The sequence below is a fragment of the Artemia franciscana genome, unplaced genomic scaffold (assembly GCF_032884065.1).
Source record: "Artemia franciscana unplaced genomic scaffold, ASM3288406v1 PGA_scaffold_39, whole genome shotgun sequence".
Taxonomy (NCBI): domain Eukaryota; kingdom Metazoa; phylum Arthropoda; class Branchiopoda; order Anostraca; family Artemiidae; genus Artemia; species Artemia franciscana.
Window position 1 is genome coordinate 497185 of NW_027062677.1, and position 27984 is coordinate 525168.

The following is a 27984-nucleotide window of genomic DNA, read 5'->3' on the forward strand; positions in this document are numbered from 1 at the left end:
AAAAAGATGCAAGTTGCACTTTTAATAGGGTAATCACATCTGATCAATGATGATAATGTGCAGCAATCCTGCAGTTTCTTCCCACTTACACAACCATACAATATTTCAGTAGGTTTAGCCTATATTAAATATTTATAGGCTACTAAATGAACGTTTAAACTTAATCTACTAGTAGCCTAGAGTTGAGAATTATATGACATATTCTTACTAATATCAGCACCCATTTTAGATGACTTCAATCCTCCTCCAAATAGTCCAGGAAAATTCTTTTCATTGTCTGGACTTATAGAATCCATGCTTAGTAAGGTCCAACTTTATTTTGACTCCAGTCGAAAGGTTTAGTCGTGAAGTTTTCTTAAGAATTTGTGAATCACGTGCGCTATAATTCAAATGGTCATTATAAAATTCGTGCCATCTATATAAAAGTTTTTGGTTGAATTGTATTTTAGGAAATGAACATCGTTTTCAAAAAACATGAAATGCCTATAGTCATTATTTGCCATAAAATGTAAAGTTGCATATTAATAGATCTTTCAGCATATTCTCAAAATTGTTTTTTCAAGGACGGTTACTGTTAATCAGAATATTTTGTGAAAATGAGCTTGGAAATCCTTAGAAGATTTCAATAATTGTTGGATTATAATTAAACTGTGAGAAATATAGTCATTTCAGTCGAAATGGAATAGTTGTGGGCACCAAATCATGGCTAATTGTAGAAAATAGCGAAGACAGATAGTCCAATTGAGTGACAAGTGAATCTGGCATTAATTCCCCCCTGATTAGGATTGTATAAAAAGGAGGTTAGTTCATTTGTTAATAGATATGTCTAATCTAATATCCGTCCATGCATCATTGCTAGGGTAGTAGAACCAAGGTAGATAGTTATAGAGTTAATATAGCGATAAAACGTATAGTTTTGCGAGTTTTCCTATGGTTTTTGATTTTTTTGTAGTGTTCAGCAAGTTTTTCAATTATAAATCATAAATACTCGTCTGCTTTTACCACAATGATTTTGGATCGCGTGAATGAACGTAAGGGCAATTACTAGATAATGTTTTGCAAATATTTGCTTTTTAGCTATTTTTATATGTTCAAAGTCAACATTGATTATATTTTACTTAGTATTCTTATCTGTATGACAACATTTAGAACATTTTCTTGGAAATTTTTAGGTGGGCATGACAAATGCCTATATTTAGCGCAAAATTAGAGGCAACGCGCTTTCTTTGCCTTCAGTAGAGAGCCACAAGGCTTCAATGTATTCTTGTGTCTTTAGTATACTGGTCTTTTCTATAGCATGGCTTAAGCTTGACAAATATATTTTTGTCTGTTTTATTTTGTATTCCAAATAGCGAGTAAAAGTTATTTCCATAAAGGAATGTTTATCTAAAGGAGGTAAAGAGCAAAGCTAAAACCGAAAACTGAGAGTAGATATTACTTTACAGTTTATTCAAAATTTATATATATATAATTGCCTCAAATAAGCCAGCTCATTCTGTTTTCCCAAACTAAATTTTTTTTAAAGCTAGAATTCTACTAATGATACAAATTTGTATAAGGTTTTTTACTTGTGACCCAAAAATAGGAACAAAAAAGTAATGCATGCAATGGGATTTGAATTCTCTTAATTTTGTGCAACTTGCTGAGTCTTATTTTCTAGGCAAATCTGAAATGAAGGTGTCTGGGCAATGTAAAGGCTATATATACGCTTTAGAAATTTGCATCATAGCTTAAAATTCTCGGGTTTCACAGGTGCAAAGAGAGAACATAATATCTTGAGTTAATATTTTGGTTGGCCAATTCCTGACTTCACACTATATTAAAGTGTATTTACACAGTTAAAAATTTATATTACCAGCTTCTGAGTTTTCAGCATCTGAAACCAACTAGCTACCCTATATTTCAAAGTTTTACTTTCCTCTTGTTCTGCCAGACATTTTGAAGTGTCTAATCAATATTTTTTGCTCGAATTTATTTTAGAATGTCAATTATTTGCTAAAATTTTTCAAAATGTGGAACAAATTTTATCTTGTTTCAAGATGGTGATCTTGTTTGGGTAGCATTAGACATTGTCCAGTGTTGCAACTTTGAAATTTGAAAATGAATAAGCAAAATATTTGGTTAAATTTAATGTGGCTTTTCATCCTTGAAAATTCAAACATTAACAGTTTACCTCCAAAAGTAACCTCTACCTTTTCAAGTTTTTTGTAGTCAAATATTCAAATAAAGTGCATATCTATTAATATGCAACTTTACATTTTATGGCAAATAATGACTATAGGCATTTCATGTTTTTTGAAAACGATGTTCATTTCCTAAAATACAATTTAACCAAAAACTTTTATATAGATGACACGAATTTTATAATGACCATTTGAATTATAGCGCACGTGATTCACAAATTCTTAAAAAACTTTACGACTAAACCTTTCGACTGGAGTCAAAATAAAGTGGACGCCAAACCACTTTTCCTACATATTAAGGGATTGCATTCCTTTCTTATCTCTTATCCAATTTCTAAATATTCCAGTTATATAATTCATCCGAGTATTATGTAATATTAGACAAGTAGAATGTTTAAAAATCATAAATTAAGATAAAATAATCTTGATCGTGATCAAACCACGAATCGTGGCTCTGAGGGAAGTTCTACATCTGTTTTACTCCTAAGTCCAATGTCCCAAGAATCCCAGGAGTGTTTTTAGTCATGTATTGGTCTTGATTTTTAGATGTTGCCCTTGATTTCTTTGGATTGGTCTTGATTTTTTTAGGTTGACCATAATTTCTAGAGTTTCGTCTTGGTTTTACGGTTTGGTTTGGATTTTCATGCACAGATGATTTCTAAGGATTGTTCTGCATTTCAATATGTGATCTTTTGATTTCTACTATTTGATCTTGACGTCTATGGTTTGGTCTGGATTTCTAGGGCTGGTGCTGATTTATATGAAATCGTGTGGTTTTCTATGCATTGTTTATTTTTGATGATTTTCCCCCAACTTTACGACTATTGAAAATGAAAAATTCTTCCATAAGAAACTCACTTAAAAGTTACATACTGTGGAAATTTTAACAAGCCTAGTTTGTTATAATTTACCACAAACCAAATCGACTAACAATCTTTCTCATTTTGAAACTCCATCCGATGACTAATTTTAACCCAAATCAGAAGAAGAAGGATTGAGGTCAGGCCAAACCACTTTTCCTACATATTAAGGGATTGCATTCCTTTCTTATCTCTTATCCAAATTCTAAATATTCCTGTTATATAATTCATCCGAGTATTATGTAATATTAGACAAGTAGAATGTTTAAAAATCATAAATTAAGATAAAATAATCTTGATTGTGATCAAACCACGAATTGTGGCTCTGAGGGAAGTTCTACATCTGTTTTATTCCTAAATCCAATGTCCCAAGAATCCCAGGAGTGTTTTTAGCCCAATATTTGTCAATTTTGACAGGCAGAATATTCCCAGGAGATACATTCAAAGCACAAGCATCCCTTTCTCATTTGCCTGAATCTCATATTCATTAATGAAATATTACTTTTTTGTTTCTAATCCAGTGTCTGATATTATTTCTCAGAGAAGCAAATATACAAGTGTAACGTTTATCTCTGCCGTAGTTTACGCAATTCCTTGGGAATTTTATTACTGTAGCCGAGACAATGGATTTTTGCCCATTTTGAAGTAAAATTAGCTTATTCAAGAAATATTTTCCATATATATATATATATATATATATATATATATATTTGGCCAAAATATTCTTTTTACTCTTTAATCAAATATAAACCCCTAACCACCATCAAATGTTTCCTCCTAAGTATGGGCTAAATTTTTTTTTTTTTAATATTTCCAGCACCTTTCTCTGATATGTATACGCTTATAAGAGCCAATTCCTTTCTTCATTGAATTAACATATTGTTTCTTTTAAACTTATTAATTAGTCGACAATCAGACTGTTTTACAACTTTTACAAAAAGAGTAATCATACCTGGCCTCTCACAGGGCTAACTATATTCATTCTTAATTTTTTTTCTGCAAAAGAGGAAATGTTTAACTATACTTTAAATAAAGGGATTCTTCACTGTTTGTAATTATTGTTTCGGAAGCATATTAACCACATATCTCTTGATTCTGTATTTTCGTTAACCATTTCTTAAGATATTTTTTCACTGCCCTCTACCTTAGATGCTCGATTTTGTCTTGTCACATTTGACGTCCTAAGTTGTTCTTTTTCACCCTTGAATTTACATTTCGTACATCATTGGATTTACAAAGACTTCCTTTTATTTTTTGATCCCGTCTATGATTTTGCTTCTCTCTTTCGTGCAATTTTGGATATTATTTTTAACAGCTAGTGCTACTAACAATTCAAAGCAGCATCATTTTCCTGAGACCAACAAATCTACCTATGCTCCTCCTTTATCCCAATCTATTCAAAGTCTCCCTCTTTAAACTTTGCAAAGAAGTTCCAATTTCCTTTAAATCTTTTCTTCCGACACCTCCTTACCCATTTCTGGGACAACCCACTTCTAGTTTGTCCCTAGATGGTTGGCTAACATGGGCAATCTTAAGGCATCTGTCACCCTTCATTTGCAGAACATTTTCTAGACATTGACAACTAAGGCACTTCTCAATTATTAACCTATGAGTGAAAGTTTGGTCGACACATCCCTTACCTCTTCTAAAACCACACTGTTCTTCTCTTAAAACTTTGTTTACAGCATCTCTTAGTCCAAAAAGTATCATATTACTAAGCGATCTACTACCTACAGAGACCAGAGTAATGTTTTGATAATGACGACACTCACTTTCATCACTTTTCTTATGCAGTGGTTTAAGTAAGGTTCTCTTAAAATTGTTAGGTACTTCCCCTTTTTCAATAATAATATTCATAATCTTCAGTAACTTATTTATAACCTTAAAGCCACCATATGTAAGAAACTCTTTTACCACGTTATGAACACCTGGAGCTGTATTATTTTTTAATCCTTTTAGTACTGTCGCTAATTCTTCTTCACAAAATAAATCTTCCTTCGCATCCAAGGTATCACAGACTTTTTCATTTTCCTCTATATCTTTTCCTGCAACTAAATTACAGTTTAGCACATTCTCAAAATGTTCATCCCATCCCTCTTTAACTCTTTCCTAATCAATAATTATGGCCCCGTTCCTATCTTTAACTGGGACAAGTTCGGATGCTGATTTTTTTTAAGGTTCATAGAGGAAAGTGTGAGCAAAACGAATGAAATTTTAGAGGTTTTGTGAGTTCGGTGTGCTAGAATAGGTTTAAAAATTAATGTTTAGAAGACTTCATCACTAAGGCTAGGAATAAGTGACGATGAAAAGGTGACGTTGGGTAACAAAAAGATTGATCAGTGCACAGCTCTCTGTACCTTGGTAGTACTGTTAATAAGGACCACAGGAGCACTGAAGATGTTAAAAGTAGAATAGCCAAGCCTCAGGTTGATTTTTCACAGTTAAAAAAAAGTTTGCAAGAATAGGAGGATATGTCTGCAAACCAAGACTAGATTTTTAGAAGCTACAGGCTTTGAACTGATTGGGATGGAGGAGGAGCGTGCGTTTTTACTTAACCAATACAATTATTTAATACACTTAATACAATTGCCGTTTTCAATTAACCCATTCAAACATTCAGATTCCATTTTCACTGTTCTTGGTATTTTAACATTTTGGTTAATCTTGTTATCAGAACGCCCTCTATCATTCGGTATTTTAACCTATGTGTTTTTTTATACCGACAATGCATTCAAATTTCATAAGTTAAAATTGTAATATGAAAATAAAGTAGTCGGAAACAAAATATTTAAAACCAAATAATTATGCTTCACAGCCAGGAACTTCGTTAGCCCATTCGCATCTGCCAGTTTCTGAGTTATACGCAGTCCCATCAGCACACCTGAAGTAACTGACGATCCATTCGGAAGATGCAGGATTGTATTGGCAGTAGTAATAGTTTTGACAATCGATTTTGAAATAACCTTCGTGGGGGCATTGATCATTCGGCTCACCAGTGTATATTGGACGGGTTGTTGTCGGGGTAGTTGTTAATGGCTTTAAAAATAAGTGTATAAATGTAAATAAGTACATAATAAGTATGTAATAAAAAAATTATATATATAAGGGAAGAATAATGAAATAGGAATGTCAATTAATTAACAACTAATAGTAACTAAGAAACAATAATAAAAAAATCATAATATTTAAAAAACTGTTAATAATAAATTGAAGTAAATATAAACTATAGTATATTTACAATCTAGCTTGGTAATCAGCATACGATTGGCAAAACCATTATGCTGTCGCCTTTCTAAAAAAGATGGGTGATAGCAACTTTGCCGTTATTTTCATAAACTGTGGACATTATTATCACAATTTCAAAACCCAGCGTAACTTCGGGTTGACAGAAGTATTCTTCAGAGTCTGGGCTCAGTTCTTTTCTTTATCCTTATTTGTAAAACTCGTATCTCTAGGAGAATCGTACTTTCACAGTTATGACTATGATATTTCAAATTATTGTAAATACTGCATAGTTAACAAATGCATATTTTTACCCTATTTACACAATTAAGACAGTGGAAGCCCCAAGCGGCACGGGACAGCATTTTCATTTGCCAGTTTTACGGAGGTTGGTAGTTAAAAAAAAGTCAGATGCAACCTCACAATCGATGGTACCCAAGCTTAACTATTTAATGAGTTTGCAACAGGCAATTAATCAGGAAAAGAAGTTGGCATTACACCCATGTCATCCAACTCCCCCCCAAAAGGATTCGAACAATTGCATTGATATTATGCTCTCTGAAATAGTAATCATGTTGGAAAGCTATCCAACTAAATTCAAAATATGAAATGTTGAAAGAACAAGAGCTAAGAGCTCATATGGCACTTGTGACGATGTCGGAAGAGCCAAGAGCTCATATGTTATGAGCTCTAGCAAAATTATAAGAATCAATAGATTGCTTTAAAAGGAAAATCAGAGGCTTAATGCCGGTCGGGATTTAAGATAAGAGCTCTGAGTCACGAGGTCCTTCTAAATATCAAAATTCATTAAGATCCGATCACCCACTCGTAAGTTAAAAATACCTCAATTTTTCCGGATTTTTTTTCTCCCTTCAGCCCCCCAGATGGTCGAGATCGGGGAGAACGACTTTATCAAGTCAATTTGTGCAGCTCCCTGACACACCTACCAATTTTAGTCGTCCTAGCACGTCCAGAAACACCAAACTCGCCAAAGCACAGAATCCCACCACCTAACTCCACCAAAGAGAGCGGATCCAGTCCGGTTACATCAATCACGTATCTACGACATTTATGAGCATTTCCCAAGATTTCCGGTTTCCTCTCCAGCTTCCCTTAATGTCAAAAGATCTGGTCGGGATTTGAAATACGAGCTCTGAGGCATGAGTTCCTTCTAAACATCAAATTTCATCAAGATCCGGAGATAACCTCAATTTTTCTGATTTTTCCAAATTAACAACCGCCAGCTCCCTCAAAGAGAACGGATCAATACCAATTATGTCAATATCGTATCAATAACCTGTGCTTATTCTTCTCATCAAGTTTCATCCCGATGTCTCCACTCTAAGGGTTTTCCAAGAACTCTGTTTCCCCCCTCCAACCATTTATGTCCCTGGCTTTGATTTGAATTGAAAATAGAGCGTCTGAAACATAAGATTCTGCTATATATCAAGTTTCATTAAGATCCGATCACCCACTCGTAAGATACCTCGATTTTCACGTTTTCCAAGAATTCCGGTTTCCCCCTCCAACTCCCTTCAATATCACCGGATCCGGTCGGAATATAAAATAAGAGCTCTGAGACACGATATCCTTCTAAATATCAAATTTAATTAAGGTCCAATCACTCCTTCGTAAGTTACAAATACCTCATTTTTTTAATGTTTCAGAACTAACCCTCCTCCCCCAAAGAGAGCGGATCCGTTCCAGTTATTTCAATCACGTATCTAGGACTTGTTTGCCACCAAGTTCATCCCGATCCCTCCACTCTAAGCGTCTTCCAAGATTTTAGCCCCCCAACTCCCCCCAATATCACCGGATCCAGTCGGAATTTAAAACAAGAGCTCTGAGACATGATATCCTTCCAAAAATCAAATTTCATTAAGATCCGACCACTCCTTCGTAAGTCAAAAATACCTCATTTTTTCTAATTTTCAGAATTAACCCCTAATTTTCAGAATTAAACTGAAAAGATCCGTTCTGGTTATGTCAATCACTTATCTAAGACTTCTGCTTATTTTTCCCACCAATTTTCATCCCGATCCCTCCATTCAAAACGCTTTCCAAGATTTTAGGTTTCCCACACCCAAATCCCCCCAATGTCACTGGATCTGGTCGGAAATTAAAATAAGAGCTCTGAGACACAATATCCTTCCATACATCACATGTCATTAAGATCCCATCACCCGTTCGTAAGTTAAAAATACTTCATTGTTTCTATTTTTCCGAATTAACCGACCCCCCACTCACCCCCAGATGGTCAAATCGCGAAAACGACTATTTCGAATTTAATCTGGTCCGGTCCCTGATACGCCTGCCAAATTTACCGTCCTAGCTTACCTGGAAGTGCCTAAAGTAGCATAACTGGGACAGACAGACAGACAGAATTTGCGATCGCTATATGTCACTTGGTTAATACCAAGTGCCATAAAAACCCGACATGCAGTGGATACGAACAAATAAAACACCCCCAGTGCTAAGTTACCGTTGAGGTTTTTCTTTTTATGAAAAAGAAATGCAAAATAGATTCAGAAACCAAATTTTCTTGGTTCGGAATAATCCTTAAAATTTTTAAAAAATTTAAAACCGTTGGCTCATACACTTGTTACGCTTGTTCAATTTCTGTTGGCGTCTAAATAGGTCTTGATGAAGCGATCAACCTGTGTATTCATTATTTTAAAACAAGTTTATTCAACTGAAAGTAAGGAGCAATGTTAAAAATTGAAACGAACAGAAATTATTACGTATATGTATTTTATTGTTCTAATTAAACAACCCTTGTGTTTCAGGAGCTGTCCTTATAGAATTGCACAAAAATCAAACTTTAAGATAAAGAGCGTGGTGTTGAGGAAGGGGTAAAACCCCTCATATACGTAATAATTTCTGTTCGCTTTAAGTTTTAATGCTGCTCCTTACTTTCAGTTGAAAAAAACTTGTTTTTTATTTAATTTCTGATCGTTTTTCAAATAATGCCAGTAAATCTGGCTTCATGTCTACGGAAAAATCCCCCTCCCCAGAGAAATCTTCTAGACAATTTAATCATGGTGAAAATTCACCCTGGAAAATGACCCGTAACATTTCTACGTGTTAGATTGAGTCGGCAAAGAGAAAGAAAGGCATTTAAAAATAATATCGTGTAGAAACTCTGGCAAAATCCCACAGTGAAAAATATCCCCTGAAAAGTTCACGCCCTATAAACTTCCCTCCCCTTGAAAAATTTTCCTCGTGCAAAATACTCGAGCAGATACTTTGCCCTCCCCCCCTTACTCGCAAAATGTAGGCATACTTCCCAATAACAAATACTACACGTAAACAATGCGCAAATTTTATATCTTCAACGCTTTTCCCCAGGGGTTGTGGGGGGACCTTTTATGTCCAAAGGCGTAGTAATTGAGTCTTTCAACTATGCTAAAAAAAAGTGGCTATATTAAAATTTGATCAAACAGTCTTAGGGAATTTTTGCTTCCGTTCGAATGATCCCTCTCACGATATTTTACGACAACTGGATCGATACAATCATCCCTGGGAAAAAATATCAACAAGCAAACAAATAAACAGGCAACCGTAATCTTTCTTCTGGAAAAAAAATCCAACATCTTTGCAGATAGGAGTTTGAAACCTCTACAGTAGGGTTTGATATGTTCAAATTGATAGTGTAATTTTCACTAAGATTCTCTGACTTTTACGGATTGTTTCTCCCCTTTTACAAAAATAAGGAGAATATTCTCAGGCTCGTATCCTTTTATTGGTTACACTAAACTTAATGAAACATATAAATTTGGAGTCAGCATAATAAGTTCATTCTTTTCATATATCTATTGGTATCAAAATTCCGTCTTCTTAGAGTTTCGGTTACTATTCAGCTGCGTCACTCCTTACTTATAGTTCCTTACAACTAACTGTTTGATCAAATATTTGGTGGGCTGGAATGCACTTTAGCTTCATGTTCGGGATCATTCTTTTAAGCAGCAAAATCAGTCTTATTGACAGATTATTGTCACCGTAAGTTTCAACAAGAATTATGTGTGGTTCAGCTACATATTAAAAAAAAGTTAGTTAAACCCAGTAAATTCATGGGCATGATTACATATTTTCAAAGATAATAATAGAAATAATAGAAAATAATAGAATTTATAATTGTATATAAGAAATAATAGAACATATATACAAATATATAACAAACATATATATAGAAAATAATATATATATATATATATATATATATATATATATATATATATATATATATATATATATATATATATATATATATATATATATATATATATATATATATATATATATAATAAAAATAAAAATATTTAAAAATATATTTGCATATTAAAAATACTAGAAATTATATATAATAGAATTTATAATTCTTAATAATAAAATAATTGATAATAATAAAAGATACCTTTTTTATACTACAGTGAAAAATCATATACTACTTAAGGGAATATACAATACTCTCTTGAAGATGAATACCAATCAGAGGAGTAGCCTATTGTTTATGTTAGTGGATAACATACTTAGGGTTCCCTTGAAATTAATGAAAGCTACATCTCGTTTGAGAAATGCCAAATTTGATTGCCAACAACAGTAGCTAATCATCCCTATCTATAAGAAAAACACCTTTTCGTAGACGAAGGATTCCTGTATTTGTCGAGAACGAGTCTTAGGACCTTATTAACATATTTTAGAAAAGGGAATGGAAAGCTGAATGAAGAAATTCAAAAGGCGTTATGTGATATTCCTTATCAAAAAGAGTTTATTATAATACTTTTTTTTAAAATTAGCCTCATTTATTGGTTACTTTTGTTTTCCCGTCTTTTATTTGATTCTTACAGTGATTGAAAATTTCTTTTTTTTCCAGATTTCATCATGTTCTTTTTTTTCTTTTAGAAATATTTAGAAAATAGACCTTTAAGTATCCGAATTTCTTTACCACTATATGGCGTAACTTGAAACCTAAAATACCTCGATATCTACTCAGCTCTTTGTACTTGAGGCCCAGAAACACCTCTGTTTGTGTCTTACCCTTCAAACATGACGCCCAAAATAACCCAAATGTTTCTATTTTGCTTTACGCTTGATGCCCATCAAAATATCTGTTTCTGTTTTACCCATTTAACTTGATGCCCAAAACCTTTTTTTTAACATTTATGCTTGACACCCCTAAAAATACGCATTGATTAAAGTCAAAAGCATTTTTATTTTTTTACTATTCTGTAAATAGACTTTGAACATAGCACCTTCTGAGCAATCATAGTCGAGATGTGAAAGCAGACATGAAAAAATGGGATCCACACCATAGACCAGGGCAACATTCGAATGGGAATTCAATAATATTTTGGATTTAAATCGTCAGGGAAAATAGTAAGAATGGAATTTTATACTGAAACAGGAGTACTTGACACTGCACGTGTGTGTTCAAATACCTTTCAATGGTTTACAGCAATCTCCTAAAAAGTAATAATACACGCATTTAAATATGTTTTTAGGGGATGAGAATATAAATTACAAATAATAGCTGAGTTCCATTAATAATATGAGAAACCATAGGAAAAGGCTCTTTGAAACTTTTAAAGTCCAGGTTGTAGTCCCTACCCCTCGATAATTCATCGTTCTATTACTTTGCTAGGTTTTTGTTCTAAAAAAAACCAGTTACATGAATGCAAATCAGGACTTCCGTATTCATTTTTCTATTCCACTTATCCACTTATCCCCTATTCTACTTATATTTTCAAAAAGATAAATAAATTGGGGATCAGAATTTTTGATATTATTGCCTTTAGCACACAAGAACACAAAGAATATCAGTTGGGAATTCACTACTATAAACAATTTGGGATTTCCCAGAAGTAATTTAGAAAATACACTAAAATGGACAGAATCCTGGAATATAAAGGTACTTTTTTGGAATTCAATCACAATCCATGCTTCCTGGGTCAAATGATCGTAGAGTTCTTGTATGATGTACGATTAATAAAAAGAAACCTTTATCATTTTTTGAGAGCATGGGCCTCAAACTCATTCAAATTAATAGGCCTATATGACATTTTTCAAACGAAGACAAGGTTTGAATAATTTTATGAGCTAATTTAAATAGTTAATTTATTGTATTCAACTTCAAGGTAATCGCTCAAAATTTTATTTAGAATTCGAAAGCTATAAAAACAAATTCACAGATTTGTATTTGTTCATCTATATATTGATTTCATTTTCACAGGGTTACAAATTTAGATTGTAAACACAAACAAAAATACAAAATTAGAAATTGGGATTTGTCTCACTTTTCAAAATATATTTTAGTTAGTTTTTACCCGTTCAATTCTAAATACTACCTCCCCGATTTTCTTATCAACAATTTTCAAACGAAATAAGATATTTTATTGAACAAACGCCGAAATTAACAACTTACCGTTGTACAGTGCTCGCCGACGCATGGTGTTGTTGTTGGACGAAAGATTGGTCCATTCAGATACTCATAAATGTGGGTTGTAAGTGGAAATGAACCACTATGGCATTTCTGTCTAAAATCATCTGTTTCAATCGACCAAATCATTCCCCCTCCAAGATTATAGGCGTCAATAAGCTCCATCTATATATGAAGTGCTATTATTATAAGCTCAATCTATATATGAAGTGCTATTATTATAAACTCCATCTATATATGAAGTGCTATTATTATAAGCTCAATCTATATATGAAGTGCTATTATTATAAGCTCCATCTATATATAAAGTGCTATTATTAAAATATATTTGCAAAGTTATACTTTTACTGAACGGTTTGGGAGTGACTTTCCTCAAAAGAAATTATTGCTCCCCTAGAAAAGCCTCAGAAAATACTTTACAACCAATTTCGGACAGGGAACAGATTAATCATTCCTTTTTAGATTGGTGATTTCCTCTTCAAAATAAACGAAATCTGAAAAGGTGGCCAAGAAAACATTAAAAAGATACCCAAAACTTTCTTAAGAAACTCAGATTTTTACCAAATAAAGAAGCAGCATAGAGATAACATAATCTAGAGGCTATAAAAGGTATGAGCAGAGAAGGCATAGAAACAAATTTCTTATATTCTAGTGACACCAATGGTGAAACTAAAAATGATGAAACTCTATTCAAATCTGAGCATGCACATACTACAAAATATGTGGATGGGAATTTAGAATAAAAGCAGAAATTATATCAAGAGAGAGGCTTAGAAAAAGATTTTGTAATTGTTAAAATAGCAATAGTTAATAACAAATCATGAATATGATAAATGTTATAAGTTAGTTCTTTCAAATAAAGTACTGTGCTATTCCATAATTGATAAGAATTTGGTTGATGAGTCATCCTTTACACCCAACAGTTCCTGATTTATGTAAAAATTCATTACAAAATCAAATTTTTGTAATGGTTTTCTTGAAACTAAAATAAACGATTTTTTCTTTTTTGAGCAATTTTATGGCAGCTATCAACGATTTAAAAACAACCCTCAACAAAAGAAATCAATATTATTCAAACTGAATTTTGACAGAAGCATTTATATGCAAAAAGTACCTTTTCTACTCAGGCTGAATAAGTAAAACGTACTAAGTTAAAATTTACACTCAATATGGTATTATCATAAAAAAGCCTGCCTAATTTAATAAAAGAGCTGAAAAACACCATTAAAAAAAGTGACCTTGACTAATATTAGACCAAAAAAAAGAATATACTGTCTTGTACTTTTATGTTAAAAGGTGCCCTTTAATTCCATTGGTTAATTTTTGTAACTTCAGCCAATCCCATTATTTTGCCATTTCAACATTTATAACTTAATTATAAAACTTATATTATTTCGCCATCATAACATTATTTTGAAAGGCCATATTCGTTAATTCTTAAGTATATGTCAGAAAAGGAAATCAAATACCACCAGCTTTTAACTCATTGTTGTTTTTACCCGTTGTGACTAAGTAAAATTCTGAACCAGTGTGAAGAAGTAAATGCCTGATTTATCCATTTGAAAAAAATTGAAGCCAGTATAAATTACGAACAATTTTGAGTTACAACAGGTTTAAAAATAAGGTCTCTGTTTCTCTGTGACTAGAGCATCAAATTCATTGTTTCTGAAATTTAAGGAGCGTTTTTCTTTTTCAAGCCCCTCCTCACTGGTCCAAAGTGTCTATTAAAAGAAAAAAAAATAAAAACAATCATTTTAAACAAAAAGAAGGGAAAATCAACTCATCAAATGATAGTTTGTGCCTTACAGACTTTTTGCTTACATATTTATATTTCCTTGCATATCTTCTTTGTCTATTTTCCCTTTCCTTACATGTTTTTTGTTCTGCATTCAGAGTAAGCAACTCAAACTCCTCTTTTTATGGAATGTTTTAGGCCTTAACTGTTGCCAAAAAAAACTTCTGTAGCTGCACTGGAATGGCAAGGTTTTTCCATTTTCACACCTTTTTTAAATTTCAGAAGCAAGCGCTTATTCATAGTTTTAACATATGTTTCTTGCGGGACAGTTTCCGCATTTTACTCTTCATTCCTGTATTACACTTTATCCCATTTTCAAGTTTTAACGCCTTTCTAGTTTTCTATTTTTAACATTTTCTTTATCCCATTTCATAGTTTTAACATATATTTCATACGGGACAGTCTCCACATTTTACTGTTCATTCCTGTATTACACTTTATCCCATTTTCTAGTTTTAACCCCTTTCTAGTTTTCTAGTTTTAAAATTTTCGTTATCCCATTTCGTTGTTTTAACATATGTTTCTTGCGGGACAGTTACCGCATTTTACTCTTCATTCCTGTATTACACTTTATCCCATTTTCAAGTTTTAACGCCTTTCTATTTTTCTATTTTTAACATTTTCTTTATCCCATTTCATAGTTTTAACATATATTTCATACGGGACAGTCTCCACATTTTACTGTTCATTCCTGTATTACACTTTATCCCATTTTCAAGTTTTAACCCCTTTCTAGTTTTCTATTTTTAACATTTTCTTTATCCCATTTCATAGTTTTAACATATGTTTCATACGGGACAGTCTCCACATTTTACTGTTCATTCCTGTATTACACTTTATCCCATTTTCAAGTTTTAACGCCTTTCTATTTTTCTATTTTTAACATTTTCTTTATCCCATTTCATAGTTTTAACATATATTTCATACGGGACAGTTTCCGCATTTTACTCTTCATTCCTGTATTACACTTTATCCCATTTTCAAGTTTTAACGCCTTTCTAGTTTTCTATTTTTAACATTTTCTTTATCCCATTTCATAGTTTTAACATATATTTCATACGAGACAGTCTCCACATTTTACTGTTCATTCCTGTATTGCACTTTATCCCATTTTCTAGTTTTAACCCCTTTCTAGTTTTAAAATTTTCGTTATCCCATTTCATAGTTTTAACATATGTTTCGTACGGGACAGTTTCCACATTTTACTGTTCATTCCTGTATTACACTTTATCCCATTTTCTAGTTTTAACCCCTTTCTAGTTTTCTAGTTTTAAAATTTTCGTTATCCCATTTCATAGTTTTAACATATGTTTCGTACGGGACAGTTTCCACATTTTACTGTTCATTCCTGTATTACACTTTATCCCATTTTCTAGTTTTAACCCCTTTCTAGTTTTCTAGTTTTAAAATTTTCGTTATCCCATTTCATAGTTTTAACATATGTTTCGTACGGGACAGTTTCCACATTTTACTGTTCATTCATGTATTACACTTTATCCCATTTTCTAGTTTTAACCCCTTTCTAGTTTTCTAGTTTTAAAATTTTCGTTATCCCATTTCATAGTTTTAACATATGTTTCATACGGGACAGTCTCCACATTTTACTGTTCATTCCTGTATTACACTTTATCCCATTTTCTAGTTTTAACCCCTTTCTAGTTTTCTAGTTTAAAATTTTCGTTATCCCATTTCATAGTTTTAACATATGTTTCTTGCGGGACAGTTACCGCATTTTACTCTTCATTCCTGTATTACACTTTATCCCATTTTCAAGTTTTAACGCCTTTCTAGTTTTCTATTTTTAACATTTTCTTTATCCCATTTCATGGTTTTAACATATATTTCATACGAAACAGTCTCCACATTTTACTGTTCATTCCTGTATTGCACTTTATCCCATTTTCTAGTTTTAACCCCTTTCTAGTTTTAAAATTTTCGTTATCCCATTTCATAGTTTTAACATATGTTTCGTACGGGACAGTTTCCACATTTTACTGTTCATTCCTGTATTACACTTTATCCCATTTTCTAGTTTTAACCCCTTTCTAGTTTTCTAGTTTTAAAATTTTCGTTATCCCATTTCATAGTTTTAACATAATTTTTGTACGGGACAGTTTCCACATTTTACTGTTCATTCCTGTATTACACTTTATCCCATTTTCTAGTTTTAACGCCTTTCTAGTTTTCTAGTTTTAAAATTTTCGTTATCCCATTTCATAGTTTTAACATATGTTTCGTACGGGACAGTTTCCACATTTTACTGTTCATTCCTGTATTACACTTTATCCCATTTTCTAGTTTTAACCCCTTTCTAGTTTTCTAGTTTTAAAATTTTCGTTATCCCATTTCATAGTTTTAACATATGTTTCATACGGGACGTCTCCACATTTTACTGTTCATTCCTGTATTACACTTTATCCCATTTTCTAGTTTTAACCCCTTTCTAGTTTTTTAGTTTTAAAATTTTCGTTATCCCATTTCATAGTTTTAACATATGTTTCTTGCGGGACAATTACCGCATTTTACTCTTCATCCCTGTATTACACTTTATCCCATTTTCGAGTTTTAACGCCTTTCTAGTTTTCTATTTTTAACATTTTCTTTATCCCATTTCATAGTTTTAACATATATTTCATACGAAACAGTCTCCACATTTTACTGTTCATTCCTGTATTACACTTTATCCCATTTTCTAGTTTTACCCCTTTCTAGTTTTAAAATTTTCGTTATCCCATTTCATAGTTTTAACATATGTTTCGTGCGGGACAGTTTCCACATTTTACTGTTCATTCCTGTATTACACTTTATCCCATTTTCTAGTTTTAACCCCTTTCTAGTTTTCTAGTTTTAAAATTTTCGTTATCCCATTTCATAGTTTTAACATATGTTTCGTACGGGACAGTTTCCACATTTTACTGTTCATTCCTGTATTACACTTTATCCCATTTTCTAGTTTTAATACCTTTCTAGTTTTCTAGTTTTAAAATTTTCGTTATCCCATTTCATAGTTTTAACATATGTTTCGTACGGGACAGTTTCCACATTTTACTGTTCATTCCTGTATTACACTTTATCCCATTTTCTGCCTAATTCCTGCATTATGCTGCCGACATGCGGAGGAGACACCCTCATGCTGGGTGTCGGTGAAACATATAATCGGTGAATGCACACCAAATATTCCTCTGCACTCTCACTCGTTCCTCTTACTCGCTGTGTTTCCGAGTGCGTGACACAAATAGTCGCACAATTGATGTTCTTTTCAAACTCCTTACCAAAGAATAAAATCCTTACAGAGGAAAAGACTCTTGAGCTGGAATGCCTTGTCAGAGGAAAAACAAGCTTGATGGTAGCCAAATATGCCTGAAGAATCAGTAGTTTGTTCTGTAATGAGCTTCAAGATCCTTTTTTTTTCCCAAAGAAAACATATTTGACCTTGAAATGTTTTGTGTCAAAAGTATTAAAACATTGAAAAAGGTAAACAGCGACCACTAATGCTGCGTTTCTACACAAGCACAAAAAATTTGTATTTTTACACAAGAAATCTAGGAGAAATCTAGGACGAAGAAATCTAGGAGGTGACCCATACCCCCTGAAAAACCCCAAAATATGTCACTGGTCAAAAAGTATGTAACAAGAATGATGGAGTCATTTAGTTTTGACAGTCAGACTTTAAAAGTTATGTTGGTCCTGCTTCAAATGCTTCAAACATAAGAAAAGCTTTGGGAAACCTTTACTTGTGGCGTTGAAAAAGACAAAAAAGGCAGGAGCTTAAAAAAGCATATAATGTCTGGAGTTAATTATGTATTAGTACGTACATCTCCAATGATTAGTTATATCATGGAAAAATTGCTTGATAATAGACTAGAGGGAGCATCAGTTTCTTGTATATGCTACAGGGAGCATCGGTTTCTTGTATATGCTACAGGGAGCATCAGTTTCTACAGGGAGCATCATTTTCTTGTATATGCTACAGGGAGCATCAGTTTCTACAGGAAGCATCAGTCTCTTGTACATGCCTCCAGAAAGGACTTCCTAAAATTTTATCCGGCATAAGAAATCAGAACAATGGTTTAGATCTACTTCTTTAAACAGATTGATTGATTGCTATCATCCCACTATAAATTTTAGATACGCGGTAGATGTTTACCTATGTATGCATTGCAATACTTTCACCGTTTTATCCGGTATTTATTCTGATAACAAATACAAAAAAAGAATTATGGAAATCGTTTTTAAACCCGAACTCACCTTTTTGGTTAATGACTCCATATCATCATATCCAATCCAATTCCGACCATTGTATGCATATGGTGATTGATAGTATTCATCTCTTACTACTGTCCATCCTGCAGGATCTGCAAGGAACTGCTCACAAACTTCGTTGTAGCCCCATATTCCAGCTTGCCTTGTGTAAGGCCCAGCCTGAATTGGTTGATTTGCAGGAGCGTACGGTCCGTTGTCTTCAATATTGTTCAAGGACCAGCCTCGGCCATAAAACCCCATTCCCAGCTGGATTTTGGCAGGATCAGCACCATTAGTGAGCCAATGATTCAAGGAAAAGTTCTTAAAAGAAAAGTCGGAAAGTTTGGATAAATAAGTGAGTGAGGCACAAGAAAACCATAAAAAGTCCTTCGGGAGGGTTGGAGGCAAATTTTTAAGAAGTGAGTTAATTAATCTACGCATAGGTGTTATAAGTAATAAATTAAATCACTCTAAATGTATAGTCAGGTAGTAACACATTTATTACAATGAAGGCGACTTGGTTTTTTATAGACCTATACAATAAAATATTAACACGGGGCTTATTTAAAAATGGAGATCTTTAATCTCTAATTTATAACAAGGTTGACAACCCCCTTCTCCAGGAGGTCGACAATGTTGATACCATGATTATGCACTATTTTCCAGATTAAAAGTGGCAGAATTATTTTTAAGCAAAACACTAACCTAGTTCTTTTAGACTCATTAAAAACATGTCATGTCTTACATTGCAAAATACAAGTCGAGCCCACATTTGTATATGTAATTCTTTTTTGTATTTATCTTATAAATAAAAATACCTCTTAAAGTAAAAAGTAAAAACATTTTTTAACCCCCTAAACAGTCTTAAATATATTAAAACCAGAATTCCTGTTTCTTCTTGTTGTTGTAAATTATTAGGTTTTTATGGCATCGCCCAATTTTTGTTGGTATTTATACGTTGAACTCTGAAAATAAGAAAACGCCTAATTAACCAAAGTCTGACAACGCTTAGTGTTTGTAAAACTTCATATATTTAGATTTCGTAGGACAACAATCTTCAAAAGACAGTTCCACTTCCCTGTGCGATTTGGTCGCAAATGTCTTTGTCTTTTTTTACTATGTTTCATCAACTTTTTTTTCAATTAATTTAAAAGGCTTTTTCCACAAGACAAGTTCATCAAAGAAAAGTAAAGAGCTCCATGAAGCCAAGAATTTAGTATTCATTCAGACTTCTTCCAGTTAAGATCAGCGTTGAAAAAGGATTATATTTTGGATAGTGATTTCAGTGTTACGCAATAGAGTAAACTGATACGTTTTGTAAAAGTACTGGATCTAATTACTCAGTGACGAAGAAATTAAATCTTTTTTGGATACTTTTTCTTGATAATTTTAATGAGAAACAGACGAAGGCTGGCACGTCTATAAATAAGAAAGGCAATTAAAAGGTAACATTTTTGTAATTATCCGATATGCCTGGAAATTCAAAGGATATCCAAAATTTTTTTGAATGCGTTTGGAAATTGAATGGGCTTGAGAGAAGGACTGCTTACCCCCCAAATCTCTTGTTACTCTTAAAAAGGGCACCAGCCACTCACGCTGTAATTGGTGGGCAAGGTGAAGGACTTCCCCCTTGACATATCTGGTAAAAATATTTTAAACAAAGTAAAACAAAAGTGAAAACATTTAAAATGTATTTTGTTTTAAGTAAAGTGTTAATTATGTTCTGGTCTCGAGAAGGCATGGGGGTTGTCAGCCCTACTCATGTTTGATTTTTTCTTCTTTTTTTTAGTTTGACTTGGTTGTTTATAATTTAAATAAGCAAAATATCTTTAAAATGTTTAAATTTTTTAACTTTAATAAACTAAAAATCATTAAAACTTTAAGGAAATCATATCAGTATATTTATACTAAATTGAAAATTCACAGTCTGGATCCAGAAGGTATGGGGTTTTTAGGGGTCTTTGCGGGAAAAACAAATTTTCTTGAAGTTGAGACATGTCTGAATCATTTTTTTTTGCACTGGAAAATGGCAGTATGCCTGTTTTTAGAATAAATATCGCGTGGATTATGATAAAGAAATTACAGATTACCAAACATATGTGCAATCATTTAATTCGCTACAATTGTATTATGTTGTATGTGGAATACGTTCTTCTTACCTACGCTTCAATTAGAGGAGGGAAGTACTGGAGAATTTGAGAATATTTAGAACTACGGATAATAATTTATGCCTCCTTATTAAATTTCTCATATTATATTTTGTCGCTAGGAATCATATTTGTCTCAAGGGAATCGCTCCAGATATATAACGCGTTGGTTCTCTCTGTTCTTCTTTATGGTTACGAAACGTGGCCCCTCAGAGCTGGGGAAGCTAATGACCTGAACGTCTTCCTCCACAACTGTCTGCCCTGTATTCTTGGCCTGCGGCTCTCTGACCGCATCTCTAATGATGCCATCAGAAGAAGATGTGGTGATATACCACTTGTTTCAGATGTTGTCAAAGCGAGACGTCTACGGTGGTTCGGGCATACACTGCGCCGACCGGATGACTCGCTCAGCAAACAGTGCTTGAAATGCCAACCTCTTACGCACTGGAAGAAGAAACCAGGAGGACAGAAAAAGACATGTTTATCGACAGTTAGAGCCAACCTCGAGCCAATGTGAGGTTTCAAGAAGCACAGGCATCGCTGGAATAGACAATGGATTCAGTTGATCGAGCCAGTCGCACTTGAAAGAGAACGATGGAGCGACGCTTGTCGGCAAATCCCGGATGCCACGATGGGCCTGGGCAAGGCTTGAACGTGACTCAAGTACAAGTACAAGGGAATCGTATTTTGCTACGCTGATATTTCACATTGTATCTATACATATAGTCATATTTAATATCGCACTACCGGATGATGATTTTCTCGTCTAAAGGCATAATACTAACTTTGTTATATTTGACCCCCATATATTTTTTATGTAACAAATGCTGTGAAAATTAAACTGATTGTCTGAATTGATTAATTAAAACCTACACAACTATGCATACACTGAAATTATGATAATTTTTCCGCAGAATCATCAAAATTTTCAAGGTCAAAATTAGCGCTGCCTCAGTAAAGAGCGATGTGGGAACAATGTATTTTTTTTATTATTATTTAAATCAGGACTCTTCGTATAGAAGGAGCTGTCATAAAAACTTCAAACAGATCTCATTCGATTAAAAATAGGTAGGTATCTAAATAATTTCTTAGACCACACTGCTTTTCCATTTACGAAACAAATAATTGAAGAAAAAACGGGTTTAATTTTTTTAAATAAAGCAGTGACAACAAAATAAAATAAAAACTACACTTTAACTAACAAAAAATAAAAATACTCCGAATATTTCGGCCCCACCTCCGGGAGCCTTTCTCAACGGGAAAAAAAAAAACAAAAAAGGGAGAAAATTACAACAATTATTGTAATTTTCTCCCTTTTTGTTTGTTTGTTTTTTTTTTTGTTTTTTTTTTGTTTTTTTTTTGTGTTTTTTTTTTTGTTTTTTTGTTTTTTTTTTTGTTTTTTTTTCCGTTGAGAAAGGCTCCCGGAGGTGGGGCCGAAATATTCGGAGTATTTTTATTTTTTGTTAGTTAAAGTGTAGTTTTTATTTTATTTTGTTGTCACTGCTTTATTTAAAAAAATTAAACCCGTTTTTCTTCAATTATTTGTTTCGTGAGGTAGGTATCTGTTACAGATATGATTTTCTTGGGTGTAATTTCCAACGCATAACAGCTTCGATGAGATATTCAATAGACACCAATCTCAATTTTTACAATAACAGTCCTTAGTAGTTGCAAGAGTCCTACAACAGAGGCTTCAAATTTCTATAAATGAAAACAAAAAATACTGAACCATTTCGAAGAAAGCTTTTTTTATTTCCTTACGTACCAAACGATTGGCAGTAAAATACCAGGGTATGATTCGTTCGAAAGAGAAATTCCAATGTTTAGTTCCTTTCTTGAGTAGCAAAGGGCATTGGGCTTATACCCCTTTCTGCCATTATTTGCAACAGATATGAAATTGTAGTGCCGAAGAAAGGTAGCGCCATTGCCTAGGAGGAAAAGATACAATTGCTGGTTAAAATAGATGCAATGCTTTCGTTTGTCCTTGATATTATTGAAACAAAAATTATGATATTGCTGTCCAGTAAAGTGTAGCAGCCTGTTGAGTGCAGGCATGTGTGCTAGGTGGCTCGCTAAAAACGGGGTATCTAATATATTTTTCTTTAAACTAGAAAAAAGCTCATTAAAAGCGTGTAAAAATTTCTAGATAGCTTACTACATTGAAGTTGGTTACATTGCCATCGTTCAAAGGATGAGCATACATAGGTTCATTATGGCCAGTTATCGTTAGAACATTGCTTATATTACATATTATATAAATAATATTTTATATAGTATATTAAATATATATATATATATATATATATATATATATATATATATATATATATATATATATATATATATATATATATATATATATATTATATATATATTATATATTATTATAATTGCTTACCACATTGAAGTTCGTTACATTGCCATCGTCCAAAGGATGAGCATACATAGGTGCATTGTGGCCAGTTATGGTTTCCCACGCTCCATGATAGTCATATGTCATTAGGTTTATCATATCTAGAAGCCTAGAAGAAAACCGAGGAGTTGAATTAAATGTTCAATTTTTGAGTGCTTCTGCAATAGAACAACTTCAAAAGAATATTAAAAATGATTATTAAAATATTTGGTTGGTAATCTTTGTCTGACATGACTCTAAATATTTTGGGAATTCAAAATATTTTGCAAATTCAGTGCGGGAAGATAAACCTGTAACTTAAAACAAAGAAGACGAAATCTCATTTTGAGCACTTTTTGTATAAAATAAAAAAATAAAAAAATGTATAGGACGAACAGAACTATAGCACCAAAAACTTGAATAATAATCCTTACCTGACTCTAAATCTTGCAAGGTATGTGACATTAATGTGGTAAAACTCACATTAAACAGAAAAGAAGAATATTAAGTCGAATTTTATGCTCTTCTACGATATAGTCTTATTCTTTTCGTAAGGGGTATGGACTTCACAGTTGCAACTACTTAGCCCTCATGTAGTATCTTTGTCTACCATGAAGAGAATTATAGTTAAACTGTTTTCTCCTGTTTCAGATATTTTGTCGAAATATTTTTGAATCTAAGCACCGAAACTTCAATTTGATAATTTAAATTTCAGATGTCCTGGGAGAAGCTCTCTACCTGATTTTTTGAGCTTGTGAGATACGCAGCAATTTCGTAGCTTATTAGAAAGAATTCCTGGTTGTATTATAAGAAAATTTCATTTAAATAAGCAACAATCAACAGTTCCATTTCAAAATTCCAAAACTCAATGGGGTAGCATACTTTGAATTAAGGAACTTAGAATGGGAAGGCTTAAAAATTCTGGCGAAATATGGTTACAGAAACTGGAATACATTTAGAGTGGAGTTTGGAGCCAAAAAAGGAAAACACCAGTTTATTTTCGGGTTTATTGAACAACCAACAACGTAAAATAGTTCTCTTGAGGGTAGAGCCCACAACTCGGGTGGAAGATTTTATATTACAGCAAAATATGGTTAATATCAACACCAAGATGAATTTATAGGCCAGAACAAAGAAAATCAATGTTGGAAATAGCTCTGCATTAACTATGATCATTTGTATTTTGGAGCTTGGCAATGTTTTTTTTACTTGGCTTGGCAACATAGCTTGGCAATGTTTTTTTTACTTGGCTTGGCAACATAGCTTGGCAATGTTTTTTTTTACTTGGCTTGGCAACATAGCTTGGCAATGTTTTTTTTACTTGGCTTGGCAACATAGCTTGGCAATGTTTTTTTGGCAATGTACATTTAAGGGCTAATTTTTGCTTTAATTTTGACTTGAAATTTTTAGTAAGAGATTTAAAAAGCTCTTCTTCTAAAATTTTGCATAGAAATCCATACAGTTTGTAATTTAGCTCATAAAAATTGCCTAACACTGAAAAAAAGTACGTGACGCGGTTGTCACGTACTGATGCAAATGTTCTGATGCAAAATCAAAATGGTCCCTCAGTCTTTCTGAATTTGTTGTCTGTTTCAATCCTGTCTTGCTTCTCTGGCTGTATTTGAGCTTCTTTTATTCAAAAAATTTGACGAACAATGTAACGTGTCTGAAAGTCATCATTCCATGTCTTATAAGGTCCTTGGAGTTGTGCGCAGTGAATACACCCTTTGAAGATTATTTTTGGCTAATAATGTTTTGTTAACGTTTTAGTGACCAGTTGTCTAACATTCACTGCATGTGATACGGCCAGTGAGGTTAATGCATCTTGACCCGGTCTACGATGGTACCGGCGCAGGAGAGAAACAATTGGAGAAGTTTTTTATTTATTCTCTGACTTTTCACCACAAAAAGGCCAAAATACGTAGCACAGCATAATAAAAAAGAATGATAAAGACTTCGAATACACAATACATAACATTGAATATGCAACATTGAAAATACTGAGAAAGTATTTACGAGTATTTACACCAGTTTTCTGTAAATAAGTGAATAAAACTGCAATACTAAAAGGATATATGGTAATATTCTAGTTAATTGACTTCCTGCTATCTTAGAAAGGGTATAGGTTAGGAAAATGAAACTTTGAGGGATGGATCTACAGACCAAAGTATGTCCCAGGAAGGTATTTTGAAGTGCCTACCTCTAGCTAGCTCTACCTCTAGAGAGAGAGAGAGAGAGAGAGAGAGAGAGAGAGAGAGAGAGAGAGAGAGAGAGAGAGAGGAGAGAGAGAGAGAGAGAGAGAGAGAGAGAGAGAGAGAGAGAGAGAGAGAGAGAGAGAGAGAGAGAGAGAGAGAGAGAGAGAGAGAGAGAGAGAGAGAGAGAGAGAGAGAGAGAGAGAGAGAGAGAGAGAGAGAGAGAGAGAGAGAGAGAGAGAGAGAGAGAGAGAGAGAGAGAGAGAGAGAGAGAGGAGAGAGAGAGAGAGAGAGAGAGAGAGAGAGAGAGAGAGAGAGAGAGAGAGAGAGAGAGAGAGAGAGAGAGAGAGAGAGAGATGAGAGAGAGAGAGAGAGAGAGAGAGAGAGCGAGAGAGATGAGAGAGATGAGATGAGAGAGAGAGAGAGAGAGAGAGACTATCACCAGAGGAACAGTGGCCACTCGTGCGACAGCTCTATATTAAAATTGTCAACTGTCAAATGGTTTTTGAATAGTTTGACAGGATTCTGCACATTTAAAATGAAGTATACTATAGAAGTCGCACGACTGATGGGCAATTTCCATGGTTGTCAAAACAGGGAGGCCCACATAAGTTAACGATGACCGGAGAAACCGTAGTTTCTCCACGTCTAAAAGATACATCAGTCAAATCTTTTCAATTTAAAAGAAAAATATCATACTGAAATTGCAATGGAAATAATAATACAATAAATAGGACCATATGCCATATGAAATATGAAATAGACCATGTGAAATATGATCATATGAAATAGGAGCATATATAATGAAATAGAATAATGCAATGAAAATAGGACCAATTTCTGGTATTCATCAATTAACTTTCCTGAAATTCCTGAATGGCACACAATGGTCCGGCAAGAAATAAACAATTCATTAGCATAGCAAACTAGACTTAAATGTATACCACAAACTCTGCAAAATAATTTTCGATGCTTGATCGACATGAGTAATCCCAGCAACAGAGGCACTCAGTTTTATATGAGGATTTTTCGCTCACTGTTAGGCCTTTTTGGGGAGGTTTCATGCGAACGAAGAGTGATTGGAATTATAGGATTGTTAAAGAGTCGTTCATTCAAAGACATACGAAAAACCATCGATTTCTAGATCGTTAGATCGTTTATCTCTTAAAAACAACCCTGGTTGCAACTACTGCGTCAATCCTGATACGTTTTTTTTCTGGCAGAACAGACGTACGACAGAGTCGGGTGGAGGTTCACTAAGAAACGTAGAGTTTTGTTTCACTGCGACAACCTCTAAAACAGCCAAACCGCCAAAATTAGCTTTTCAATCAGCTCCATGACTTTAGTTGTGATTTATTTTTCTTTTAAATCAGAACAACGCATGCGATTCGTCGTGTGAGTTGAAATTATTCAACGCATCCGACATTGCAGCAAAACGGATGGTTTTGCGTCGTTTGTCACACGATTTGTGCTATTTGTCGCATGTCGCTGCGATTTTGGAAAAATCGCAGCAGCGGGAACCAGGAGTAAGAAAGAGACACTGTATTGAAACTTAGGTTATGTGATGTCTAAAATCAGACTAGTGTCTATAATAGAAAGATATTAATGATAAGCAAATTATATGAGATATTATGCAAATAATAAGAATAATAATAATATTGTACAAATGACAGTTCAATTAGGGATAATTATTTTATAAGTCATTGAAAACAATTACAAAATCTCTGTATATTTGACTTACAACGCCTGCCCCTGGGCCCTGAGTTTCCACCTCTGAGCTTTTTTTGTCTTGTCTTTGAACTAGGCTTGAAGTTTTTATTCGATAAAAATTGTAGCCCTATGGCTTTGAGTTTGGTGGGGGCAGGCTAGTTTCCATTGGATCACTTGACTCTTAAAAAGAGAACTAGAACTTTCAATTTGAAATCATTTGAGCCCCCTACAAAGCTTAAACGACCATCTTTTCTGTAAAAAACTTTATTTGTCCCCAGGGCATAAGTTACAACCCTTACTCCAGGTTTTTTTTGGGGGGTGGGGTATGCTGATCCCGAAGTTTCTTCATCTAATCTTTAAACTATTCCAAACAAAATCTTCATCTAATCGTTGGAGTATTCCAAAAAAATACCAAAATTTTGATCGGATGCATTTGAGGAAAAGAGGGTGGGGTGAATCACTTTTGATGACTCGTAAAAAGGTAAATAGAAATTTTAATTTCCAATCAAATGATTCAACTCTGATGTTTACATGACTATCCTTTACATAAAAGCTTATATAACCCGTGGCATAACTTGAGATACTTCCCCCTGGCTTTGGGGGTTGTGTTGATCCATGAGTTTTTGTTATTTGATTTCGGTGAAGTGGTGAAGTGGTGAAGTCGGTGAAGTGGGGGGGGGGGGTATTTGCCTTACAATACATTTTTACTCTTCAAAAGGACACTAGAAATGGAAAGTATTCTACCATCCCTTCTAAAAAACACTATATGCCCCTGGAGCATAATTTACAACACTTGCTACCTGGT

The 27984-nt window shown here is 33.5% G+C and overlaps 2 protein-coding genes and 1 long non-coding RNA gene across 4 annotated transcripts in view; 1 reads left to right on the top strand and 2 right to left on the bottom strand.

The window, feature by feature from the left end:
- The window catches only part of LOC136041827 (ralA-binding protein 1-like), a 65417-nt gene extending 65010 nt beyond the window's left edge, over positions 1 to 407 (bottom strand). The window contains exon 1 of the mRNA XM_065726604.1: positions 209 to 407. Within this exon, the coding sequence (XP_065582676.1) occupies positions 209 to 296 (88 nt within the window). The 5' untranslated portion in view covers positions 297 to 407. The remainder of the gene's footprint in view (positions 1 to 208) is intronic.
- Positions 408 to 661: 254 nt separating this feature from the next.
- LOC136041829 (uncharacterized) overlaps positions 662 to 27984 on the top strand; it is a 45819-nt gene continuing 18496 nt past the window's right edge. The window contains exon 1 of the long non-coding RNA XR_010621106.1: positions 662 to 800. This is a non-coding gene — a long non-coding RNA (uncharacterized LOC136041829). The remainder of the gene's footprint in view (positions 801 to 27984) is intronic.
- LOC136041828 (acidic mammalian chitinase-like) overlaps positions 5780 to 27984 on the bottom strand; it is a 41727-nt gene continuing 19522 nt past the window's right edge. The window contains exons 6-9 of one of the 2 annotated variants that reach the window (XM_065726605.1): positions 23284 to 23407; positions 18745 to 19059; positions 12687 to 12866; positions 5780 to 6079 (exon numbers count right to left, since the gene is read on the bottom strand). In XM_065726605.1, coding sequence (XP_065582677.1) covers positions 5846 to 6079; positions 12687 to 12866; positions 18745 to 19059; positions 23284 to 23407 — 853 coding nt within the window. In that variant the 3' untranslated portion in view covers positions 5780 to 5845. Of the gene's footprint in view, positions 6080 to 12686; positions 12999 to 18744; positions 19060 to 23283; positions 23408 to 27984 lie in introns of those variants that run through there. The other variant, XM_065726607.1, reaches the window with a different exon arrangement.